Raw genomic sequence first — 24,415 nt, forward strand, 5'->3', positions numbered from 1 at the left:
ATAGTTGCTTTTGTCATATTTTTAATTTGTCTAATATCTACTAAACCTACTAAAATTCTTGTTCCTAATCCTTTCCTGTGTAATCTTATTACTCCTAACATTAGTAGGCCTAGATGGATCAATGTATAGCTCGATGATACGAGTTTGTTATATGATTCTTCTCGTTATTAAATCTAATATAATTTGTTTATCATCACTTGTACAACTATATTTATATTTCATCATAATGTTCAAATATTTTTTTGTTTTTGTTTTCAAATATTCCAAATTTATACAATTCTTCTATATTTTTTACTATAGTTTTATTTTCTGAATTTTCTTGGTTTTCTCTAGACATATTGAATTTCTATATTATCAGATTCTTGTGATAATTTAATTTTCCAATTTTTTAATTGTTCTTTTTCTTCTTTCCTCGATACATTTGTAATTTTAATGTTAGATATTCTTCTCCCTTTACTAAGCCATATATATTTTTGATATTTTATTTTATCTTTTAAGTTATATTAATTTAGTTCTTCTAAAGGATAATATCTTATTTTTATTAATTCAATTTTATAGTATTCTGTTGTTTCAAGTAGATGTTTCATTTCTTGGAAATTTTAACCTATATTCTGGTGGTTTTAATAATTCTTCTTTAGTCCGCATTTTTAGAAATGTATGCTATTGGTTTTCTAATGTTTTGATTTGTTCCTAATTGAATATTTTTTACTTGATTACATAAGTCATCTATTTCATTTTTTCGATTTTCTTTTTATTTTATACTATTTTTTACATAATCTAGATTAGATAAGATAGTTTTTAATTTTAATAGTTGTGTTTCTAAATTATTTAATTTCTTGATAATTAGATCCATCTTTGCATCCATCTTTTATTTTTATGATTCTGTTAATATTATTTCTTCTATTATTTCTTTGATGATTTGTATTGCTATCTTTAATACTGTTAATATTCTACTTATTATTTTTATCTCTTTTTTATGAATATTTTTCATTTAAAGATTTTAATATTATTGTATAATTTTTTCTATTGTTTCTTTCATTTTGTAATTTTTAATTTGATGATTTATGATTTCTTTTCATTTTGATATTTTTGTTAATATTGTTTATTTGATATTTTGTTGTTGTTATATTTTCCATTTTTTGTTTTGTTGCAGTAAAATAAAATTTGATTTATTTTATTTTTATATCTCTGTGCAATGATATTTATATAAAATTGAAAATAAGATTTAGCGTAAAAATATAATCTACTTCTACTTGCAAGAATAAAAGTTACTACTACTTTGTTGTATATAAGAGTTTTTAAAGAAATTCTTATGCAACAACAAGATCCACAACATGTAATATGATAGAACTTAAAACTTGGCAAATAACTCTATTTGATCCATAATTATTGAAAGAAAAAACTTATTTTTGGTTTTTTGTTGGTTTGTTGATTTTTATGGGTTTTTGAAAAATAATCTTCTTTTCACCATGGACATTCTCTATCGGCTTGTTCAACCCTACTCGCCTTAGAGTGTACTAACCTTTCCTCGTCATGCAGTACTAGGACACCGTAGAGTCTCCGCCCAAAGCCTCGAGTGTTCCACTTTGCATAATTACTTAGAAGAGTAATTTTTTGCAATTCAAATGATTATCTTTTAATATGTGAGAGTTCATTCTTTCCAACTCTCAAAGTTCAGACTTACCTCCATACTCTTTTTCCCCTAACGGACCTCCTGTCCTTCTGAAGAGTACTTTTTGGTGTTCTTTAGTTTATCTTACTCCTCATATTAGTTAGATTAATTCTTTTCACATAAAAGATTCATTTTTAAGCTCAAAAATATTTTTTTCAAAAGATCCGTATAAAAACTCATTTTTTTCTTTTTAGATTTTTAGATATAGGTTCATGGATCAAATAAAAGTCATACTACCAAGATAAAACTTACTATCTATATGTTGGGGACCCCGTTAAGAGTTTTACCCCTGCATGGTATATATTACCTTGAGGTTGTTGTTGAGGAAAGTTACTGTATCTCTGATACCACTAGAACCTGGCCCACGTCATCACGCCAAAGATCGTGACGCATGGAGATCATCGGGGATGCCGCTCAACTTACTCGGGATGCCGGGTAATCCCGTGAAGTAACGAGTTAGGGCAAGCTTGCTTGAAGAGTTAGAGATAAGAGAGCATGAACTCTGAGAGAGAGAGAGACAGAGAGAGCAGAGAGAGAGAGAGAGAGAGAGAGAGAGAGAGAGAGAGAGAGAGAATTATTCACAAAGAGATTTCTTTTATTGCATAAGAGGGATGAGATACAAAGGAGTGGTGGTAGAGATTAGAGATATGGATGTGGGTAAGGATTTAGAATCGAATGCCCACTCCTTACAAACTAAGGGCCTTATATAGGCTCCAAGACTTAACCCTTAAGTCATACTATTTATGACAAGACACTTACCAAACTATCATGTAGTACATGACACTTACCAAACTTACTTATTCCTAACAAGACACTTACCAAACCCACTTATTATAAGCATGTCATTCAACAGTACCTTGACTCCATCACCGCTGCTTCTCCTTACCTTCTGTCAGCCTTGCATCTTCAATCACATCTCCAACAATGCCTTCATAAAATATTTAGTTGGGAACTCAGCACATGTGAAACTGTTTATCATCCTTAAAATTAAAGTCATGAAAGGGGAAGGATAAACTTCTATGATTTGCTGCAGAAAGCAACCAAGCTCTACAACATGAATAAGATGTTATAGAAAATAAAGAAAGATCAACCAGAAGTCATATTATAGAAAGTATCTGTAGAATGTAACCAATCCTAAAAAATAATGCAGCATAATGTGTAAAAAGAGCGGTGCAATGATGCATTTGGTTGTTGTAACTGATCCAATCTCTTGGAAATTGAGGGAAAAAAGAAGATCAACCAAGACTTTAGACAACAAATCACTGCAACAACTGAATTTACATGCAGTCAAGCATGAAACAAGTTCATCATTTCTAGCATTAGTATCAACAAATTTTAATCTTAAGAAAATAAAGAAGAAGAGAATAAATCTAAGAAAATCAACATATCATTACCATATTAGCAAAAATTTAATTCACAAATTGGTTATAATCCTTACCATATTCTTCAAATCAATGGATAGCTTGATAGAAATTAGTAACCTCGAAAGATTAGGAAAAATAACCTTGATAATTTTTCTTTAATCACCTATATAATAAGAAAAAAAATGCTGGTACTCCATTAGTAGACTTCTTGTAACATAAAGCCACCATTACAAATTAAGTCATATAATGAAATTTTCATGGAAAAAAATGCATAACCATCAACACCATCATTCTAAGATCAGAGAAAGATTAAGAATACAAAAAAGAGAAATTAAGAACATGGAAACCATATTGTACATAGACAAGCTAAACCAATTTAATGACTGGTGGAGTCATTGCAAAGATCAATGGTATATTTAAAAGACAAAGAAATTAGATTTAGGCAAGGACGATAGTCCAAAATAGCTAGCCTCTAGGAAGACTCTACAATAGACTGGCAAAAAAGAATGATACCAGCAACCATCACATAAAAATAAAGCCAACCATAAACAATTCACAATTGCTGATTGCTGGGCAATTCACTCAAACCAACAATCCTATACTCTGTGTTTGAAGAAGCAGCTTTTATCCTTAAATTCTTCAGTATCTGTTTTGCCTATCAATCCTAGAAAATGATCATTAGGTAAAATGCTGAGATCAAAACAAATAGCAACATTTAACCTAATTTCAACTTACTTTTGACCAATCAATTTGAGAAATTCTGTAACTAGGCCAGGTCTTACTATCGTTGTGCTTGAGACATCTGCAAACAAAAGTTAAAGCAATTGATACATGAAATACAATACACAGCCAAACCACCATAGTGCGCCATGTGCCACCCTCCCTGCCACCACCACCCTACAAACCACCATCACCCTCTTCACCCTCGAAAATCCAAACTCCTCCTCCAACTCTTCCAACAATGTCGTATGTACTCCCCAACTTGTCAACCTCGTCGGAATCCCCTCCAAGTAGGCGTGCTTCCCTGAAAACCAACACCTGACAATCCCATAAGCGCTATAGTACTGGCTCCCGCACACCCCGACTATCCCCATCAAGCACAACACCATCGAATTGAGAAGATGGAAATCATCTCAGTCTTCCCACTACCACTCATCACTCACTCTCCCACTCATCATCCATCTCCTCTCTCTCTCTCTCTCTCTCTCTCCATCCCTCAATCACCATCACTACCGGCCTCCTCATCTCCATCTTCATTGCCACAAACCACTACTCTCGCCGGATAGAAATGCCCTAGCTAATGGAGATGTTAATGGAGTATGTGGATTTATACCTAGATTTTGATTGTCCACCGGTGATGGAGTTTTCCGAAGACCTTCGTTCGCGCTTGATTCTGACGGTATGGTACGATCAATGGAAGCATTGCGATGGATAGTACGATGGATGGAAGGGTTCCGGTGATGGATGGAAGCGTTGAAAGAAAGAGACTAAAGGGTGAGCCGCTGAGAGAAAGACAACGATGTTTTTTTTATATATAAATATGTTAATATACAGTGAGCCATTGAAGAATTATTTAGACATTTTTTTAATATGTTAAACCATTAAAAGATTAGGGTAAATTTCGATGTTAACAATGAATATTACTTGATTTATAATTTTTAATAAATTATTAAACTAATTGTACATGTAACACATTCAATTTAGCATAACTTATTATAATAATTAATATTATTAGTAAAATAACAATTAAAAAATTATTTTTACAAATGTTTATTTTCATATATTTTAATAAAATATATTTTAAATATAATTGCATATATTTTAAACACAACTGCCAGCAAATGTCCAATTTATTCTGATAGTTATAAAATTTTATTAGTATAAACCAATTATAGTTACACAATTTGACGGTCACTATAGATAATAATCAATGTATAGCAATATTTATGGCAACGGGAAAATAGATGTCATTAAATTCTTGATTTCTTCTAACAGTTATAAAATTTCACTAGTATTAATAGTCTATACCTACAAAATTTGACTATCACTATAGATAAGCATTGATATTAGCTATACTTACGGACGAATATGAATTTGTAAATAATTGATTTATTCTGAAAGTCATAAAGTTGTGTTATTATAAAATTCGTCAGTAAATGTTTTCTCTATTCTGGCAGTTTTAAATTATTATTATTGGTAAAAATAGTCTATAGCTACAGAATTTGATCATCACTATAGATATCTATAGTTATGAAATTTGATCGTCACTATAGGTAATAGGCATAATACAATAATAGCTATACTGACAGAACAAAATCCGTCAGTAAATATCTAGTATTATTGATAAAAATAGTCTATAGCTACGGAATTTGACCGTCACTATAGATAAAAGTCATAAAACAATAATACTATACTAACAGAGCGAAATTCATCAGTAGATATCTTATCTATTCTAATAGTTTTAAAGTATTGTTTGTAAAAACAGTTTATAGCTACAAAATTTAACTTTCACTAAAGATAAGGTGTCGGGTATATGAAAAATTTTTTTCGTAGTGAGAGGAGAGAGAGAGAGAGAGAGAGAGAGAGAGAGAGAGAGAGAGAGAGGGATTACGAGATGAGAAGTGATGATAGAGGGGAAGAGGAAAGCAACAAGCATCCCATGAACAATGAGTCCGCTGTAGAAATCCGCGCCGGAGAGGGTCAAATAGGGATTGAAGTGGACATGGTTTTATACCCACACACCTCCGCAAATTGGGTAATGTATGCTTCTAAGAACCATCTTGTCTCTTTCAGCACATCTCCGGTGGCTTAGCAGGAGGTGACAGCATGAATAAAAAAACCCTGATTCATTCACAAAGATAAAAATCTAGCGCTTCAATTGGCAAACTTTTTAGACCAATGACACACCAATTTGCGTACGTGTATGACAAGTGCAGGGTGTCAAAGTAATAAAATACCCGGTGAGTTGGATAGTCGAATCCACAGGGAATGGAAGTATTAGTAGTAACCACTTCTCAGTTATCTAGTCAGAATCAAGAATTTTGATAAAATGAACTTAATTGCAAGAATACAAATAAGCAAGCAAAGGGAAAGTAGAAAACAAGGGAGATCTCAATCAATAAAAATGAGGTACCCGGACAATGCTCTCCCTAGGATCTAACATGAAGCGCAAGACTTATTAAATGTTTCTAAACTGAGTTAGATGAGTTGAGGTAATCCAAGAACAATCGGTCCCCGCCTCTACGCCACTGATACTAGTCCCCTAAGAGGTCCTGATGGAGAAATCACTCAGTCTCAACACCTCACACCACATATGATCTCAATAAACTCTACGGATACCTAGGAGTGCAACAAATTCCTAAAGATAGATCTAACACTACTTCTAGGTGAAAGATCCCTAACCCTGTACAAGGTCCTGGTGGAGAAATCTCTCAATCTCACGCATCACACCAAATAAAGTTGCATAAAGTCTAGGGAATACGGAGATAGGAAGCACTGATCCGAAGGGAAAGGGGACACTCCACTATCTCATGACTAGCCCTTTCAACCCTCTTTAATCTTAGAATTCTAACCCTAATGGAGACCTCTCTCTCACCAAGGCAACAAATCATGCAATACCAATCAATCACAAGAATCAATATGACATGCAAGCAATGAGAAAACAAGATTAAAACTCAAATAAACTCGAATTTATTAGAAAACATAAAATAAATACAAAGATATGATCCTATGGTTCACATGCCCAAATACCTACTAGGGTTTAGCCCTCCAGGGGGAAAGTTAAAAAGAAAAGGATAATGCAATAAAAAGCAATGAAACCATGGAATAAAATCCCCTTGAATTCATGATGATGGCCTTGATGGGTCGTTTAATGTCTTGAAGGATCCCTCTCAGAAACTAGGTTGCTGAAGGGTCCCTCGATGCTATGACGTAGAAAAGATCTATCAAAGTTGGTGAATAACCCCCTTCCCCCGCCCCCACCCCCCACACACACACACAAAACCCCAAATTCGCCAAAGACCTCCTCTTAAAACCCTAGCCACTTCGCCCTTCAAACGCTAGCTAAAGTCCCCAAAGAATAGGGAAAAAGGGCTAGTTTTAAGCATAAACTGCGTCTGTCACGTGGCTCCATGCGATCGTGTGAGATTTCATGCGCCCGCATGAGCTGCAGAAATTCCCACGCGGTCACATGAACAATATTTTTGTTATAGTACTGCTATAGTAATTGTTTCAATATAAACATATAGAGACCACACGACCATGTGAAATCTTCATAAACGCAGCTCACACACTCTTCTCTTGAGACCACATGGTCGGATACACGTCCACATGGTAGGTTATAAGACTTTTCATTATCGAATCATCATTTGGAAGCTCTTGCATTCTTCACACAAGTAGGGACATTGGGGTGTGACTGCCTTTGTGCACTTCCAACTCACAAATTGTTTTGAAATCTCTTGGAAGTTGGCACACACCTCCATGTACATGAGCTCCTCTTGAGTCTTGCCCCTTATGTTGCACAAAAACTCCCAAAATCTGTCTTCATAACCTATCTTTGCTTCTATCTTTTCCTTTAAGGTATTCACAATCTAATTGCACAAAAGAACACCAAATACACTATATGAGACATAAACCATGATAAAAATGATGCTTAATTCATGTAAAACATATAGAGAAATATGTCTACTCAAGCAGTTATCAAACGACCCAATCCGAATTGAAGGTGATGAGAATACAAGATTAGGTAGTAAGCATTGGGAAGAAGAAGAAGAAGAAGAAGAAGAAGAAGAAGAAGAAGAAGAAGAAGAAGAAGAAGAAAAAGGAATCATTGGCGAGCGTGGCGGTTAATTGGTGACGGTTGTCGGTTAATGAGTGACCACCGTGGTGTAGTTGACGAGTGACCAACGTCGGTTGACGGGACCGATGGTGGTTGAAGAAAGAATTAGGGCTTGAAAGGAGTGAAAGCTTTAAAATCAAAGTCCATTTCATTTTTTTTTCAATTTATGCTGACTAGGAGAAAGAAGACAAGTTGCCACTTTGGCCATGTGATGATTTCGTGAAGTACTTTCGTGATGTATAGCACTAATTAGCAATTAAATACAAGGACCACCTTAAAGATGGAAAACAACTATAATGCAATTATGGACTTTCAACAAACCTGTAACAACATCATTTAAATAACTATTGTCTTTGAGCATTTTCTCCTTCCTACTAAGGAAATAAGAGTCAAACCATGTTGAAAGTCATGGAATTAAATAACATCACAATTTAAACAACATAACAAGCAAACAAAACTATTAGCACCATTCAAACTTAAACATGTAGTGTTTCAAGGTGGAAAACAAATTCAGATGGAAGAAGTATGAATATTCTCACCATCGCAACTATTCCCAATCATTGATTTACAGTTGTCACCATGCTTCAGCGAATTCCATTTATCATAAATTATGTACCCCAATAATGGGGAGAAACCCAATAACTTTAAAAACAACAAACATTACTAATAACCAACAATCTAGGTAAAGAATAAATAAAATATTGAGTATATCATCAATGGTAATAAAATATTAAAGAAACAAGTAATTAAGAAAATACTTTTTTCCCTTAAATAATTAAGCTTGGTTAGGAGATAATTAAAATAACTCAATAAACCATGGACACAATTTATCAAATTTTATAATTTCAAAATACGGAAATTTAAAGGTGGATTACTTACAATATTCATAACAAAATAGTTTTGTAGGCTAAGTTCACAATTTTCAACATATCCAAAATTCACATACCAAGAGTCACTGAAATATTAATGCAAAATTCCCAAGACATATCAAAATTTGTAATCCACATATTTTTAGAACATCCATTAAGTAGAAATATTTTCATGATCCCAATCTTAGGAGATTTTAAATATATTATTCCAATATGAATAAATGAATAATCAAACAAGTGGATAAGTGGAAAATAAATAATAAATGACAAATAAATGGGTATACAAAATAAATGGACAAGTAGGCAAAAATATTTAATTAATAATAAGTAAACTAGTTCATCAATAACTAAATTAAACTGTTGGTAATTAAAAAATTTACTAATTAAACAACTAGAAATCTCAAGAAATAGGTGAAATAAATAAATAATAGCTGGAATTTTGAAATTAATATTCGGCAAAATACAAGTGTGGATTACTTACCTGCTACCAATCAAAACTTTGAATCCCATCCGAACACAAATTTCAACCCCACATCAAAAAGGCTTATAGACGTGTAATGATATTAAAATCCTACCAAGTCTAGACCTAAAGCTATCAATATCACATGGTTTATGATGTCTATCTGCAAAATGGTTACTATAATATATATACCCCAAAGGAAAAAGGTAGATTTTCAAACTTAACTAATTAGCTATCAAACTAAATTCAACAAGCCAACAAAAATTAATTTGAGCTTCATAGGATGTCATCAAGAAAGGGGATGGTAGGCCTGGCCATACAATGGTCATTCTCACAAAGGATAAAGAAACATTACTAGCAATGATAATAATAACCAAAAGAAGAAGACAAAGAGGAGCAAGAAGAAGAACAGGAGTTAAGAGAAATTGAGATCAAATCAAAGATCTTAGTAACAAATGGTTGCTGGCTAAAGTATATGTATATATATATATGTGTTCAAAAGCTATAGATCAATTATATAAATATAAATATATATATATACATAGCTATATACATTAGGTACACCAAGTTCAAAGGAAGGGAGAAGAAAAGATAAAAGATATAGTTGAGATCATCTCCAAGAGATACATACGCTAGACCTTAACATGCATACCATGTACCAATCCTTAGCAGATAGCATGGAAGTCAGGTAAGCTTCAAATAAATTGACACACCCACACCCACTGCGTGTGTGTAACGCAAGTGCACGGGTCGTCAAAGTAATAAATGACCCGGGTGAGTGGGTAGTCGAATACACAGGGAATATATGCTCGAAAACAAGAAGTATTGCTATTTAGTTAGAGTGAAAACCAATTTGTGATGTTGATTCAAAATATCAATGCAAATAAAAATAAAACAGAAAAGAGTAAGCAAGAGGAATAAAGAGAGGTAATCGATTGTAAAATGGGGTATTCGAACAATGCTTATCCTAGGACTATTGTTTCAAGTGCAAGACCAATATTATGCCTCCTAATTGAAGTTTAATGAGTCGTGGAAATCCAAAGACACACAGTCCCAAACCTAAGGTCAACAGTGACTAATCCTCTACACTATATCCCGGTGGAAAGAGATATTCTCAACTCCTCACACTGTGTGGGATTGCTTGAGATTCTAGGAACTCCAAGTGATAAAACTTATTCCCTAATTTAGATCTAACCCTTTGGTCTAGGCGAAAGATCCCTAACCACAATTAAGCCCCAGCATAAAGGATAACTTAATACTTCACTTTGTCACTCACGAAACTAAGCCCTAGTTGAGAAGGTCTTTTAGCACTTCACTCTATTATGATCACAAATAAATCTTGGAACATGGAGGTAGGATAAATCACGCCGGAGGGGAAAGGGGACATTCTGCTACCTCTCGACTCACCCTCTAAACCCTCTTCAATCTTGCTAAGTCTAACCCAAGTGAAGTTGTCACCGCTTCAAAAGGTTACCTAGATAGATTCTCAACCCTAGTGTCACTCTAAGGGAAAATCAAATCAATATACACACAAGATTGAAACTCAGTTAAAACATCAATTAAAGAAGCATAATAGAAGTCAATTAAACAAAATCATCCTAAGGTTTACAAGTTCAAACACCCACTAGAGGTTTAGCTCTCCATGGAGCAATACAAAGTCAAAGATGAAATCAAAAGTAAGTGCAAACAAAGTCAAGCCTAGGGTACACCCTGCCAGATCCAAGCTGTCAGAAGCTCCTCTAATAACTCTCGTCCGAAGGAATTCAATGTCGAAGGCCGTATGAATGCTCCAAAATCCCAGCAAAAACCTCTCCAAACCCTAGCCGCGCTCTCCGCAAAATATGGGCAAAAATAAGAATAAGATCCCCAAATCAAACTCTCAAAGCGGTATATATAGGGCTGAAATCCCAACAATAACCTCTCCAAACCCTAGCTGCACTCTACAGTGATTTACTACAGTAAACTACTACATTCCTTTTACTACAGTGCTCTAACTTCATTTTCTTCATCGAGGTTGCCAAGTTGGGCACACAACCATGCGGTAGATCACGTCGCATCTTGCTTTCTAGCATATTGATGAAGCTCTTAACAATGTTACACAAGTCGGAACATATGAGTGTGACTGCCTTTGTGCCCCTCCAATTTGTGTATTTACTTGAACATTTTGGAGGTTGGCACACACCCACATGTCTACGAGTACAACTTGTGCCTTCATCCTTGTTTGGTCCAAGAGTTCCCTCAACAATTGTGTTCATAATCTATTTTTTTTTCATTTCTTCCAAACTTATTTCCACAACCCTAAATGCACAAAAGAACACAAATACACATGAATGAAACATAAAATCTGATAAAAGTAATGCTCAATGTAAGAAAGTATAGTTCGTAATACCTATACACAAGCACTTATCATAAAACTACTACTAAAGCATCAAGGACAACCTTCCTCCAACTATTTACACCAACCACAACATTTAAATTTTAGATAAAAAGGCTATAAAATTACTTGGAATAGTTACAAGATGAGGCTAAGAAGTCTTTACTATTGTGACAACTACAAGTTCCTTGTTGGAGGTTCGAAGGTTTTTGGGTTCAGGAATTATAGCTCTCTCTCTCTCTCTGTCTCTCTAAGAAGATGGGTAAAAGAAGGGGTTGCTATTGGCTCCCTATAAGGCTAGCTCAATAACAAGTGGCAACAAAAACTAAAAACAAGGCTTCATCACCGGTTTGTATGGACTTGAGAAAAGCAAGAGGGTTCGTTTGGAATCCAAAGCTCCAAGTATTTTATGAATAGTTTGGACATGGTCCATAAAATAAAAACTCTTGGAGAAAGAAGAACTAGTGATGACAAAAAGTATATGCACACAAGCGAACGTGTCAATCGAAGTAATGCATGCAATAGCAAGGTTGAATCCATAGAGACTAGATAATAGAAGTATCTTCGTTAGCTAATTAAAACAAGGATCAAGTTAACTCTCAGAATTAAAAAAAAAAAAAAACAATAAAAACAAGCAAGAGGCCAAATCAAAGAAAGCAAGAAACTAAACACAATGAATCAAGTAGTGCCCAAATCGATTTCACTTGGGAGATTAAAGATTAAGATGATTGCAGTTTAAAAGAGATTGAAACCTTAGGTAACCAAAATGAAGTAAAACAAATCATGCCAAGCACTCTCTCAAAACTCTCTAGTGTCTAATCCTATGCTAAAGGTTGAAGTGAATCTCTCCTACTCCTACCCTCGCACGATTGCAATGAGCTCTAGGGTTTCCATGTCGGAAGCGGAGGTAAACCACCAAAATTCCAATCGAAAGGTACATGATGCCCTTACTATCTCTAGAGAGCATTAATGATACCTACTCATCCAAGTGTGATCTAATCGCAAGGATCTCTCTATATTTAAGCGAAATCAAAATGGTAGAACCACTTTTTGATACTCAAAACCAACAATGAAAACAAGGATGAATTTGGAAGTGGAAGGTAATCTAAATTAAAAGCAATCAAAAGATAAAGCAATCATAAGCTATATCAATCCCTCCATGGGGCTCATGTTCATCAATACAAAACTCATCTCAATCTCTAAAACCTTAAATATGTAAAGAAAAACCCCCTTTCTCAATGCCATGTGGTTGGAGATGATGTGAGCTGCTATCATTGCCAATGGATCATCACTCCAGTGACTTCTTCAAACTTTCCTTTTAATCCTTCAAAGCCTCCTTCAACCATAGCCAATCCTCTCCAGAATCTTTTCCCCAAATTCGGCCAAAACTCGGATGCCTTAAAAAAAGCTCTTCAAACTTTCTATTTATACTTACAAGGCCTAAACGTTACATGGGCAGGTACACAGGCGTGTACCTTACTCGTGTAACTCCTAGGAGAAAACCTGAAAACTCACAAAACCTCAGTGTACACAGGTTGTTGTACGAGCCCGTGTACTTCTGTCTCTAGCTGTGTATCTCCCCGGTTTTCTTCTTCTCCTGTTCTTTAGTTACACATCCATGCAACCTTCCTTCTACCCGTGCTCTTATCTGGAACACGCTCTATAATCTTTCAAATGTATATGGGCGTATACTTGGTTTACAAGAACATGCTCTTCTTGGTAGGAGATAATCAGGAGGTCTGTGGATGATCACATGATGCTCATGTGGTTGCTGAGTGCTACACTGCCACAATGTATATGGGCAGGTACACGAGCGTGTACCCTGACTTTGTCTCTCTGTTTGATGATTTTAGCACAGATTTACTCCCAATTTGCTTCATTTAGCTCTTGTTGTGCTTCTTTTAACTTGTGATTCAAAATGAATAACTAATTACCAGTTATCCATAAAAACAAAGCTTAATAGGGTTGATTAAGTGCTAAATAATTTTCATATACCATGTATAAAATAACACTTATCAACTATCAAGCATCTCCATCTTTAAATACTCTACTATCTAAATTTAAATATCAAGGACAATTTTTCATCCAAATGAAGATTGAATTAAATAAAAATGGTTCTTGAAATCATCAAAGGTTTACAAGAAAAAATGATTCTAGAAATCATCAAAGGTTCATAAGAACATGAAAGAGTTACATCTTAAGAGCCATGTTTACCAAAAAAAAAAAAACTAATCTCTTCTGATCCAACCAAAATAACAAAACAATCTCCCCATCCTAAACATTAAATTTCTCAATATAATTATTGATCTTTAGATGAGTGACAAGTAGACTGGAAATTTATGAAAAAGAAAAAGAATATGAAAAAGGAAGGATTTAGGATGAAACACAATAGGTAAAGAGAAGATAATTCAATTTCTCACATGAAGATATTATCATCCCTTCACATGTCATACTTATAGACTCCATAACCTCCTAACAAAATAAATAAAAACTAATTAAGTGGTTACAAATGACTCCCACATTCAAACATGTTATATTCATACCCTCCGTATCTAATTTTCTTGTCCACAAGGAAAATTTGAAATGTTGGCTCTGATCTCATCAGCCCATTCCCACATAGCTTTTGATGGTGACATGTCCTTCCAATGAATGAGACATTGGGTCGAAGATTGATTCTATTACTTAACCATTCTCCATCAATTAGTGCCAAAGGTTGAGGTTGTAATAGTTGGAAGGGAATAAGCACAGGTGTTGAAATAAGATTGAAGTGACATGGTTAAAAGTTTTTGAACCATAGAATACATTATGGATTTGAATTTCAAGCGATAACCTTATCTTGTAGGCAACTAGACCAATTTTATCTTCCACAACAAATGGGTGATTATAATGAGGCTACATGTAGACCCCACCTATCTTAAATAAAAAAAAACCCCACCTCCATTAAATAAGGAAAAAAACAAAATGGTTACTTTTATTTTCCAATTCTTTAGCCCGTGAAACCCCTCTATCTTCTTTCCTAAAGCCATGAGCCTTCTCTTCCACTTGTTTCTTCACTAACCGGAACTCCCTATTCCTTAGCCTCACCGTCAACCTCACCATTAGCCATGCCATCGCCTTGGGTGTGGAGCTTCAAAAAGGTGATTCGACGGTCAAAAACTTCATCTATCTTCCTTTGTGCCTCCCTTGCTTGGTGAGCAGATGAAAATCATAGACTTTTTCCCTTGCATACCATGGAGCTAGGAGCGGTCTCAAGGGCTTGTTGTCTGCCTAATTTTCGCCATCCAACCTTGTAAGCCTTTTGTTTGAAATTTTTTTTTTCTTGTTCTTGCCAATTAGGTTGCCTAGCTTGTGGGTAAAAAGAGATGATGCTAGCATATTATATTTTTTTAGTTCTTCTTTGGTTTGCTAGTAAAGGATATTAGTTTGTATTGAATAGCATGTGTCTTATTTGTCTACTTGGCTAATTGCTTAGTTTTGGTTATGCCCACAAGGTGTTTGTTGAAATGTCATTTCCCTTGAAACATGATTTTTGGCTATGGTACGGGCTAAGTTATATTGTGATTTGATGTTTAGTATGAGATAGAGTAGAAAGTGAGTCTTTAAATTTTGGCATAGGTTTTGATCCATGTTTTGGGTTGTGTTAAATTATTGTTTTGAGCTATTAGATTTTGATTATGCTTTTGGGGTTGTTCAAGAAGGATTGATCTTGTCTTCGAGTGGGAGTTAGATTTTTGGGATCTCCAGGTAAGTACACCACATATAAATATGTACATATATGTATATGCAAATTTTTGGATTTCCGATAAACATCTACATAATTATTTAATTACTTTGGGTTTTATTGTAAAACCATTCATGATATTATATTTAAATAATATGGGTTTTTAGATACTGTAATTATTCATGTTTCAAAGATTATAGAGTTCTCATCATTTAACTGTTATTTAGTGAATCAAATACTTTAAATATTATGGATTTCGGAATTTCTTGGCAGCCACTGCATTAGTATTATTATTATTATTATTACTATTATTATTTTTATAATATATTCCCGAATTGTTTTACTTGGATCTTCTAGAAGCAATTGTTATTTAATCATTGAATGTTTGCAAAAATCATGATTAATATGTTAATTATGTATTCAGTATGGATTACTTATATTTTAATTATTGTTGTCAAATGATTGATTAAATTTCTAAATATTGTTGTCAGACATTAGCATTATATTATTTTGAAATAATTGAAATTATTTTCATTAGAAAACGGGATCACAGAATTTCAGTGTTTCTGCGTTGACAATAATTTTGGACGTACTGGTATATTTTTGTATAGAAGTTCGTAGTCCCCAATTAACAATGCAATAACCCTATCACTGGGGGTTAAACACTGACCGTGTCGACACGTACTTCTGACATAAAAAACTATAGTTTCGCACCGTTCCGTCGGTGAAGAATAACGGCTTTTGATATTCTGGCTCGGGTCACAAAGGGTAAACCTATGAGTTCTGAAATCCGACTCGGGTCACCGAGTTTAAATAAATGAGTTATGATATTTTGTTTTGGCATTAGTTATTTGGGGGACTTATATGCTCGTTATTTTGGTAAATTAAATATGTTTTGAACCATTTCTGATTTATGGGTTCATTATGATATTTATTTCATTATATTACATTTTGTATGTTTTTCAAGATTATTGAACATTTTGTGATCCCGATATTTTTAGTGGTTACTTATTGGGCTCTCAAGCTCATAATCTTGTTGTTGAGTTTTTTTTCAGTTCAGGAGTGAATAGTACAACAGACATCTAGTGAACTAGCGAGAGATTGTGATCTTGATCCTTTATAAGTTTGAGTTGTTGTTACATGCGTGTGAGTATGTGTTTTATTTATAGAGCACCATCTTGTACTTGATAGTTGGAATTTTTGAACCTTGTGAATTTCTGTTTTTTGACTTTTTGATTTTTACTGACTTTTGTTATATTGTTTGTCCTGCTTTGGACCAGGTTTCGAGGCCTTGCATGCCTACTTGGTTTCGGCCTTGTAGGTGTGTGGCCGTTTGTCAGTGCACTGGGCCTGGCGAGCCGGGTTCGGGGCGTGACACTACATCTTCGATTGCCTTTGTGGGTTGTAATCGCTTATATGCTTGAAGCTTGAGTAAAAACTTAGTCCCCCATATTGAAAACCCCTCTCGGATCTTTTTTTCTATCGACCCATTTGCTTTTATTTTTGTGTTGGGCTTCAATCGAACATTTTTTTAAGGAGTTGATTAATCGATTCTTCTTTCAAGTAATAACTAGTCCACTCGCCATGTTCCTAGAATCTCACAAAAAGACGGAAAAAAAGCTGCAGTGAGGGCTCATAGCTATACAAAGCTTCAAACGAAATCATCTTGATGGACCTATGAAAAATGGTATTGTACCAGAATTTTGCTAATGCAATGATTTCATCCATTGTTGGGGGCTCAAGCAATTCTCAAGGCATCTACTCACCATTTAAGTCTATCCAACTATCTAATGGTGTAAGGCAGAAGATAATTGCAAACCCACTCACTAAAACTTGAATAATTCTCACCAAAACTCACTGATAAAGATGGGATCGTGGTCTGAAGTAATGATATTCGGCAACCCATGGAGTTTGTAGACAAAGTCTAAAAAAACCTGACCGATCAAATGGACCAAGTATGGATGTGAAAGAGTGATGAAGTGTTCGTATTTGGTGAAGCGAACCACTACTACCATGATAGCATTCTTGAAGTGAAACCTCAGAAGACCTTACACAAATCCATAGTAATATCCATGAAAGCCCTTTCCTGAGTAGGCAATGGTTGTAATAAGTCACTGTAGAGATATATTCAGCTTGTAGAGTTGGCAAGTGTTGCACTCCCAAATTTAGTCCCTCACATCCTTCTGCAGCCCTTTCCAATAAACATCTCCAGTGAGGGGTTTATGTGGTTGCGAGAACTTCGAATGACCTTCAATGGCTAAACCATGGAAATATTGAAGCTATCGTTGTTTTTGTGTCGACAACATTTTTTTCACTATCAATTTCCCGTTTTGTCGTAACTCCACATTATGCTAGATATATTTAAGAAATAACTATGATACTAGAGACCTTCTGCTATAGCAATGCTACTGTAGTGGAAGCACGGGTAAAACATGCCCGTGCTTCAAAGTGCACGCTCGTGCTTCAAAATGCACGCTCATGCTTTGGCTTAAGGGCTTTTCCACCATTTCTAGCAACAGAAGCAGGAGGATGACGAGGTAAAGATGTGAACCCTGCCGATGGAAAACATGGTTTATTTGTTTTGTTTTTAGTTATATAATTCGGAATTTTATGATTTTTTTTAAGTAATAAATTGAGTTAATAGAATTATAGATTGGTAATTAGATTAGTTTGTAAAAATGAATTTCGAGGGAGAGTGATGTTCAAATTGAGGTGCCGTTTTTTTTTTTAACTTTTGTTTTGAAAGATCTGATGTTTGATTCACATTTTGTTTTTCTTCTTGTTTTTAATTTTTTTTAATTTATTTATTTTTAAATCAAGAAATGGTGAATGATGTTTTGTTATTGGGAATGGAAATAGTTATGTGCATGAATTTAGAGGGTTTTTTTATAGATGAAAATATTAAAGATGGTGTCAAATTATACCAAAATGCTAATTAATTAGCACGCAGAGCTAAAATATATAAATGTTTGTGTTATAATAGCCTTTATTTGTATAACGTATTGAAATGTAAAATAAAAAAAATAATAGTTAGAATTTTGTCATTATATCAAATTTAACGTGCATTTATATTATACAATGATATCTTGATATTTGGATAGATTATTATTATTTTTATAAACATGTATTTATTACTGTTAATCAGTTGCATGGTGCTCGTGTCAACATGAATTATAAAAAAATAAAAATAAAAATAACTTATTCCATCTTAGAAAATAAAAGGCAGCACTATATTAAAGATAAAGCAAGCTTTTAAATTAGATCTAAACATTTGATTATAAAAATGTGCCTGTTTTTAATTATGAGACAAACCTTACACTAATTTTCTTGCTTTGCATCGGGTTTTTATAATTTTGAGAATTTTGAGTCAATATTGTATATAAATATACAATGGAAATTATGCTTCATCTTCAGATTAAGATATATATATATATATATATATATATATATATATATATATGGGATTTCATCTTTTATGGATGTCCCTAGAATTCAATTCTAGGGACGTCCTCACACAGCCGTTAGATTACAATCTAACGGGTGTGTGTGTTGTTGGGAATTCATCTAGAAACAAAACCAAATGTTGGCTATTGTGAGAGAGAAAAAAAGGGGAAAAGGTCATCACACATCGTTGGTCTTCATCTTTCACAACGCTGGCCGCTCCAGGTCATTTGTCTCCATCTTTCACGACGCCGGCCGCTCCCGGTCGTTCGTCTCCATCTTTCACAACGCCGGCCGCTCCCGGTCATTTGTCTCCATCGCCGACCGCCGGCCGCTCCCGGTTGTTCATCTCCATCGTCGGCTGCTCCAGGTCGTTCGTCTCCATCTTTCACAACGTCGGCCGCTCACAGTCGTTCGTCTCCATCTTTCACAACGGCGGCCGCTGACGGCCTCCATCGCGCTCCAGCAGTTCACAAGCCCTCTACCACCAGTTTTCGTCGCACATCAACTACGCATCGCTCAAGTATCCCTATCTCCATCATTTGTAAGGTTGGTCGTTGTCCGGTCCACATCGTGATCTAGGCGTTCGCAAGCCCTCTACGCCCGGTTTGCATCACACATCAACGGCCCATCTCGGAGGTATCTTGCATTCTTGTGTTAGAAATAAAATCTTGATTTATTTGTTTTATGGCATGGAATGCATGTTAGAATGATGGCGTATGTCTGTAGATCAAAGAAAAGAATAGATCGCTCAGATTCTTTGTTTAAGTTCTTCGTATCAGATAAATACAACCATAAACCCAAAGATTGCCGTACCTTGTCGTGGATTACTACACAATTACGGAGAGTCAAGCATTTGCAAGATTCCAAAATTTGACCAGTTATATAAAACAACAACCAACCATTCATAGTTAACCTAAAACTTCAATTAATGTTATCCATTCATAGAAAATCAGAGTTAATTTCAACTTCTGTGTTCTTCAAAACTTCACCTTGCATGCCATAAAACAAATAAATCAAGTACAGTACCCTTCTGTATGTTTTCCATTTTTCTCTAGAATCTTGATTTCCATTCAATGCGTGTTAGATTTAATTCGTTTATATAGCATTTGTTCCAATTCTAGAAATCAATATTTTCTCATATATGTTTTGACATATTTTAATTGGTTTGTAGTTTTTCATAGGATAACATGGAAGATATCACAAATGGAATATGCAATGATGATAGTTCAATATTTGATGATATTGAAATTGACATAAATGAGCTTGGGTTATGCGGGTTAAATGAAGAAGATGGTCATGTGACACAAGAGATTGATAGCTAGCAACATGAAGATGAACATGAATTGACTACACAAGAAGATCAAGAAATAGCAATGAGTCCACAACCTCAAGATGAACGGGAGGTAAGAATCCCATTTGTTGGCATGGAGTTTGAGGATGAGGATGAAGCATATCGATATTACTTGGATTATGCAAAGTCTAGAGGTTTTGGGGTAAGGAGGGGCCACGTATATCGTTCATCTCATTCACATTTAATTACATGCCGACACTTGGTTTGTGATAAAGAAGGAGCTAAATGTATGACAGACAAAAGACAACTAGGAAAAACTATTCAAAGACATAGACATACAAGGACAAATTGCAAAGCTCAAATGGTAGTGTCAAAAATGAAAAGTGGATTATGGACCATAAAGACTTTTGATGACACACATAACCATTCATTACTAAGAACTCCATCTAAGGTGTTGAAGATAAGGTCTCACCGTCATATTAGTAAGACATGTAGAAATTTGATGGAGACGTTACATAAGAGTAGAGTGGGGCCAAGCCAAATGAGTCGAATATTGAATGAAACACTTTCAAATACAGGATCTGCACTAATTAGTCCGGTTCATTGTTCTAATCATTTGAGGGGAGTTTGGAAGAACAACATTGGGCAAGAATGCATGGTTGTTGTCAAGTTCTTCAAGGAAAAAAAAACTCAACGATTATTTTTTCTTCTTTGATATGGAGCTTGATGAGTTAGGTCAAACAAGGTGTGTCTTTTGGGCAGATGGAAGATCTAGAATGGCCTATTCACAATTTGGAGATATTGTTATTTTTGACACTACTTATAAGGCTAATCGATTTGGCTTCCCCTTTGCACCTTTTGTTGGAGTTAACCATCATATGCAATCTATTTTATTTGGTTGTGCTCTAATTGCCGATGAAAAAGAAGAAAGTTTTCTATGGGTATTCCAAACATGGCTAAAATGTATGCTAGGGAAATATCCAAAAACCATTGTTGCAGATCAAGATTTGGCTATGGGAAAGGCTATTGCAAATGTTTTTCCAAACTCTAGCCATCGACTTTGCTCTTGGCACATTGGAAGGAATTCAATGAAGTATTTAGCAGATTTGAAGAGTAAAGATGGCTTTATGCGAGAATACAACAACTGGTTGCATCATAGTGAATCTATTGAAGCATTTGAGAATAGATGGGGTGAAATTAAAGCAACATACAACATTGATGAAAGACACTGGTTGAGCAAGATGTATAACATTCGAAATAAATGGGTTTCTTTATATTGGCAAGATATATTCACAGCTGGAATGACTACTACACAACGCAGTGAAAGTATCAACTCATTTTTTGATGGATTTGTTAATGCTCAATCAGCATTGGATGAGTTTTTTGTTCAATATGATAAAGCTTTGCTTGCTCGAAGAAATGCTGAAGAAAATGAAGATTTCAAGACTTTGAACTCTGTACCTAACTATCACACAAGTCATCCAATCGAGAGACATGCAGGAGAAGTGTATACAAGAGTTGTGCTTAATATCTTTCAAGTGGAATTGCGAGAAAGTGATAGTATGCTTGCCGAACGAGTTTGAGATGGGGGTAATCATGCTAAATATGTAATTTGTAATCATATGGTTGTATTTATTAAAAACTGTACTGAAGATGGGGAACCTTTTGCTACATGCTCTTGTAAGAAATTTGAGAGAGAGGGTTTGTTGTGTCGCCACATATTGAAAATATTTTAAAAAAAGGAGGTTGTAAAGATCCCCGAAAGATATGTTCTACGTCGTTGGACTATGGATGCAAGGTATTTGTCAAGTGTTATGATGGTCGAGACACACAACAACGCCTTTACACCTTTGATGAAGTGGAATGCACAAAATATGTGTTTTCGTATTGCACAATCTATATCATCCCAAGAGATGTATGAAAAAATTATGCCTAAGCTAAATGACATCTTCAAAATGATTGGTGAAATGTCTAGTGTACAAGAACATAGATCATACACCGGCGGGCAAAATGAGGAAAATCAAGATGTCATTGGTTCCTCTTCGTGGCCTCCATTCTCAAGTGAAGAAAACATCTGTGGGTCACACATTAGTATTGTTGATCCAAAACCTATCAAAAGCAAAGGGCGACCAAGGGTGAATACAAGGATTGAGTCTAGAATCGACCTCCAATTATCATCTAAGAGGAAAAGGACTTGTAGTAGATGTGGGAGAAAGGGGCATTACATGACTACATGCACATTTGGTAGGATTTGTTTGTTTGTTGGATTTTTGATTTTTCTAAGTAGTGTATCTATTTAATCCATATTTCAGTCATTCATTATTGTTTACTAATGGAATATTTTGTTTTATTTGTGAATGCAGGGCCACCATGAATGACAAGAAGCAATCACTCTTTAATGCTAAATATTTGTATTTAATTATAGGATGAATGATTAATGTAATCATCAGTGTATTTTGTACCTTACTTTTGGAAGAAATTATGTGTGTTATATACCTTACTGTTAGATGATGTTATGTTATGATGAGTTGGTTTAATGTCTTTCTTGCCTTTTTTGTTAGATGAAGTTATGATGAAGTTGTGTTTAGGACTCTTCCATCTTGTAGGTGATTTGTTAGAAAACTTCTTATGTGATGCATCTGATTACTTTCTTAGCTTGAGTTTGATTTATGGCATTTAATTTCTATCTAAATGCAGTTGAATTTTATATGTTGATTTTGTTTTGATGGTTCATGGGAAGACAATTTTATATTTGCACGAGAACTAGATTTTATATGTGCAATACAACTCATCACGTGTAGGTTATTCTTTGTGTGGTTTGCTGATACAATCTGGTAATAATGCAGAAAATGGATAAAGCAAGTGCATTCATTCTTCAGGTTTTCAAATAAATCAACTTTTGCTCAAATTCCTGAGAAAGTTGCACAAGATTTCACCAATCAAATAGATGACAAATCTAATCACAACTGTGATGATCAAATGTTAATAAATAATTTGCAAAAAAGAAAAAAATAAGTGACAAATGAATGAATGAATTGATGAGTTCAATGTGGTATAATTTTGGAATGAATCATGGTGTCTTCAATTCTCTCCCTAGGAGTTGCTCCTCCCACAAATTTTTTTCCTTCTTCTAACGGTAATGATGCATACATTTTTTAGTCAGCTCCATTGTATAGTATAAGATTTAACGTGGATGCATCGGTTGATCTCTTCACCATGATCTCAACAAACTGCATCATTGAAAACAAGACATTGTTTTATCGACTCTATGATATCAGATATGGAGATCACACTCAAATACTTAACTTATGCCAGAGTAGTGTACATACTTCGTTTCGGTCTTCACCTTTGTTGTTATAATGGAACTCATTGACCCAAGCTTGTAGGGATGGACTGAGAATGGTTGAGTTTGTTGGAATAGTGGGCTTCCATATGAGATTTGAATATTCTGGGTGATCGATTTTCTATTGTGCTGATAAAGCTTGCATATCCACAACCTGTAAACAGTCACAAGAATTCAATCGAATCAAAATATCCACAAATACGATGACATTGTCTATTTCTCTCATGAGAAAATAAATAAAAGAGAATTTATTGACATGGACTAAAGGATGAAAAGGCATCTTAAAGATTGTGTCTGATACTGGTCTTTATCAAGTATAACCAAAAAGGCAACTTTTAATTAAAATTTTTTTACTAAAAAGAACATTAAGAACATTATTTATGTAACCGATGGGCTGTAGGAAAACAAATGTCATTAGTAAGCCATGAAAAGGTCCAGGAGCTACATTTGGGTGAATTTATTGATAAAGATCAATTCATAATAGGTATAACAAATGACAGTTCAATGACATTCTAAGAGAAAGAAATTAACAAATTCAAAGATAAATAAAGTAGTACAAAAACAAGGGACATGTAATGGTGGTGCCCATCTCTGCTTATCTGTTTCTGTAGTAGAGATGATTTCCTAATTCAGCAAAAAGAATTTGCATCAAAGTGTGTAAACCATGTAAACTCATTAGCATTAACATCAGCAGGGCGGATATTGTGTAAATCAGATAGTGCTGGTGCATCTATCAGACCATATGATCGAGGCCATAAATGCTCTCCTGAAAAACCATAATCGACTAAATAAGCCGAACAAATGAACAACTATTAGGTATTGCCTACTGTTGAAATTAAAGAATACCAACCACCATTCCGATCAAATCGAATACCAAAACATCAATTACTGTGTATATAAATCACTCTTCTTAGTTGTTACAATCATAACAAAGCTCAAACTTCCTTCAATTTAGAGCAAATAAATTATCAAAACCAACAATTTGAATTGCAAAGAGCAAACATTAAATCTTTCAGTAAATTAATTGAAACACAAACTCA

General features: G+C 34.5%; 1 protein-coding gene across 1 annotated transcript; it reads left to right on the forward strand.

Annotated features, from left to right (window-relative positions):
* Positions 1-20,808: 20,808 nt before the first annotated feature.
* On the forward strand, positions 20,809-21,615 carry LOC120272037 (protein FAR1-RELATED SEQUENCE 5-like). Its single transcript, XM_039278757.1, has one exon. It carries the CDS (start codon positions 20,809-20,811, stop codon positions 21,613-21,615), a length of 807 nt encoding a protein of 268 aa, XP_039134691.1.
* Positions 21,616-24,415: the final 2,800 nt, after the last annotated feature.

This window comes from Dioscorea cayenensis, chromosome 2 (assembly GCF_009730915.1).
Source record: "Dioscorea cayenensis subsp. rotundata cultivar TDr96_F1 chromosome 2, TDr96_F1_v2_PseudoChromosome.rev07_lg8_w22 25.fasta, whole genome shotgun sequence".
Taxonomy (NCBI): domain Eukaryota; kingdom Viridiplantae; phylum Streptophyta; class Magnoliopsida; order Dioscoreales; family Dioscoreaceae; genus Dioscorea; species Dioscorea cayenensis.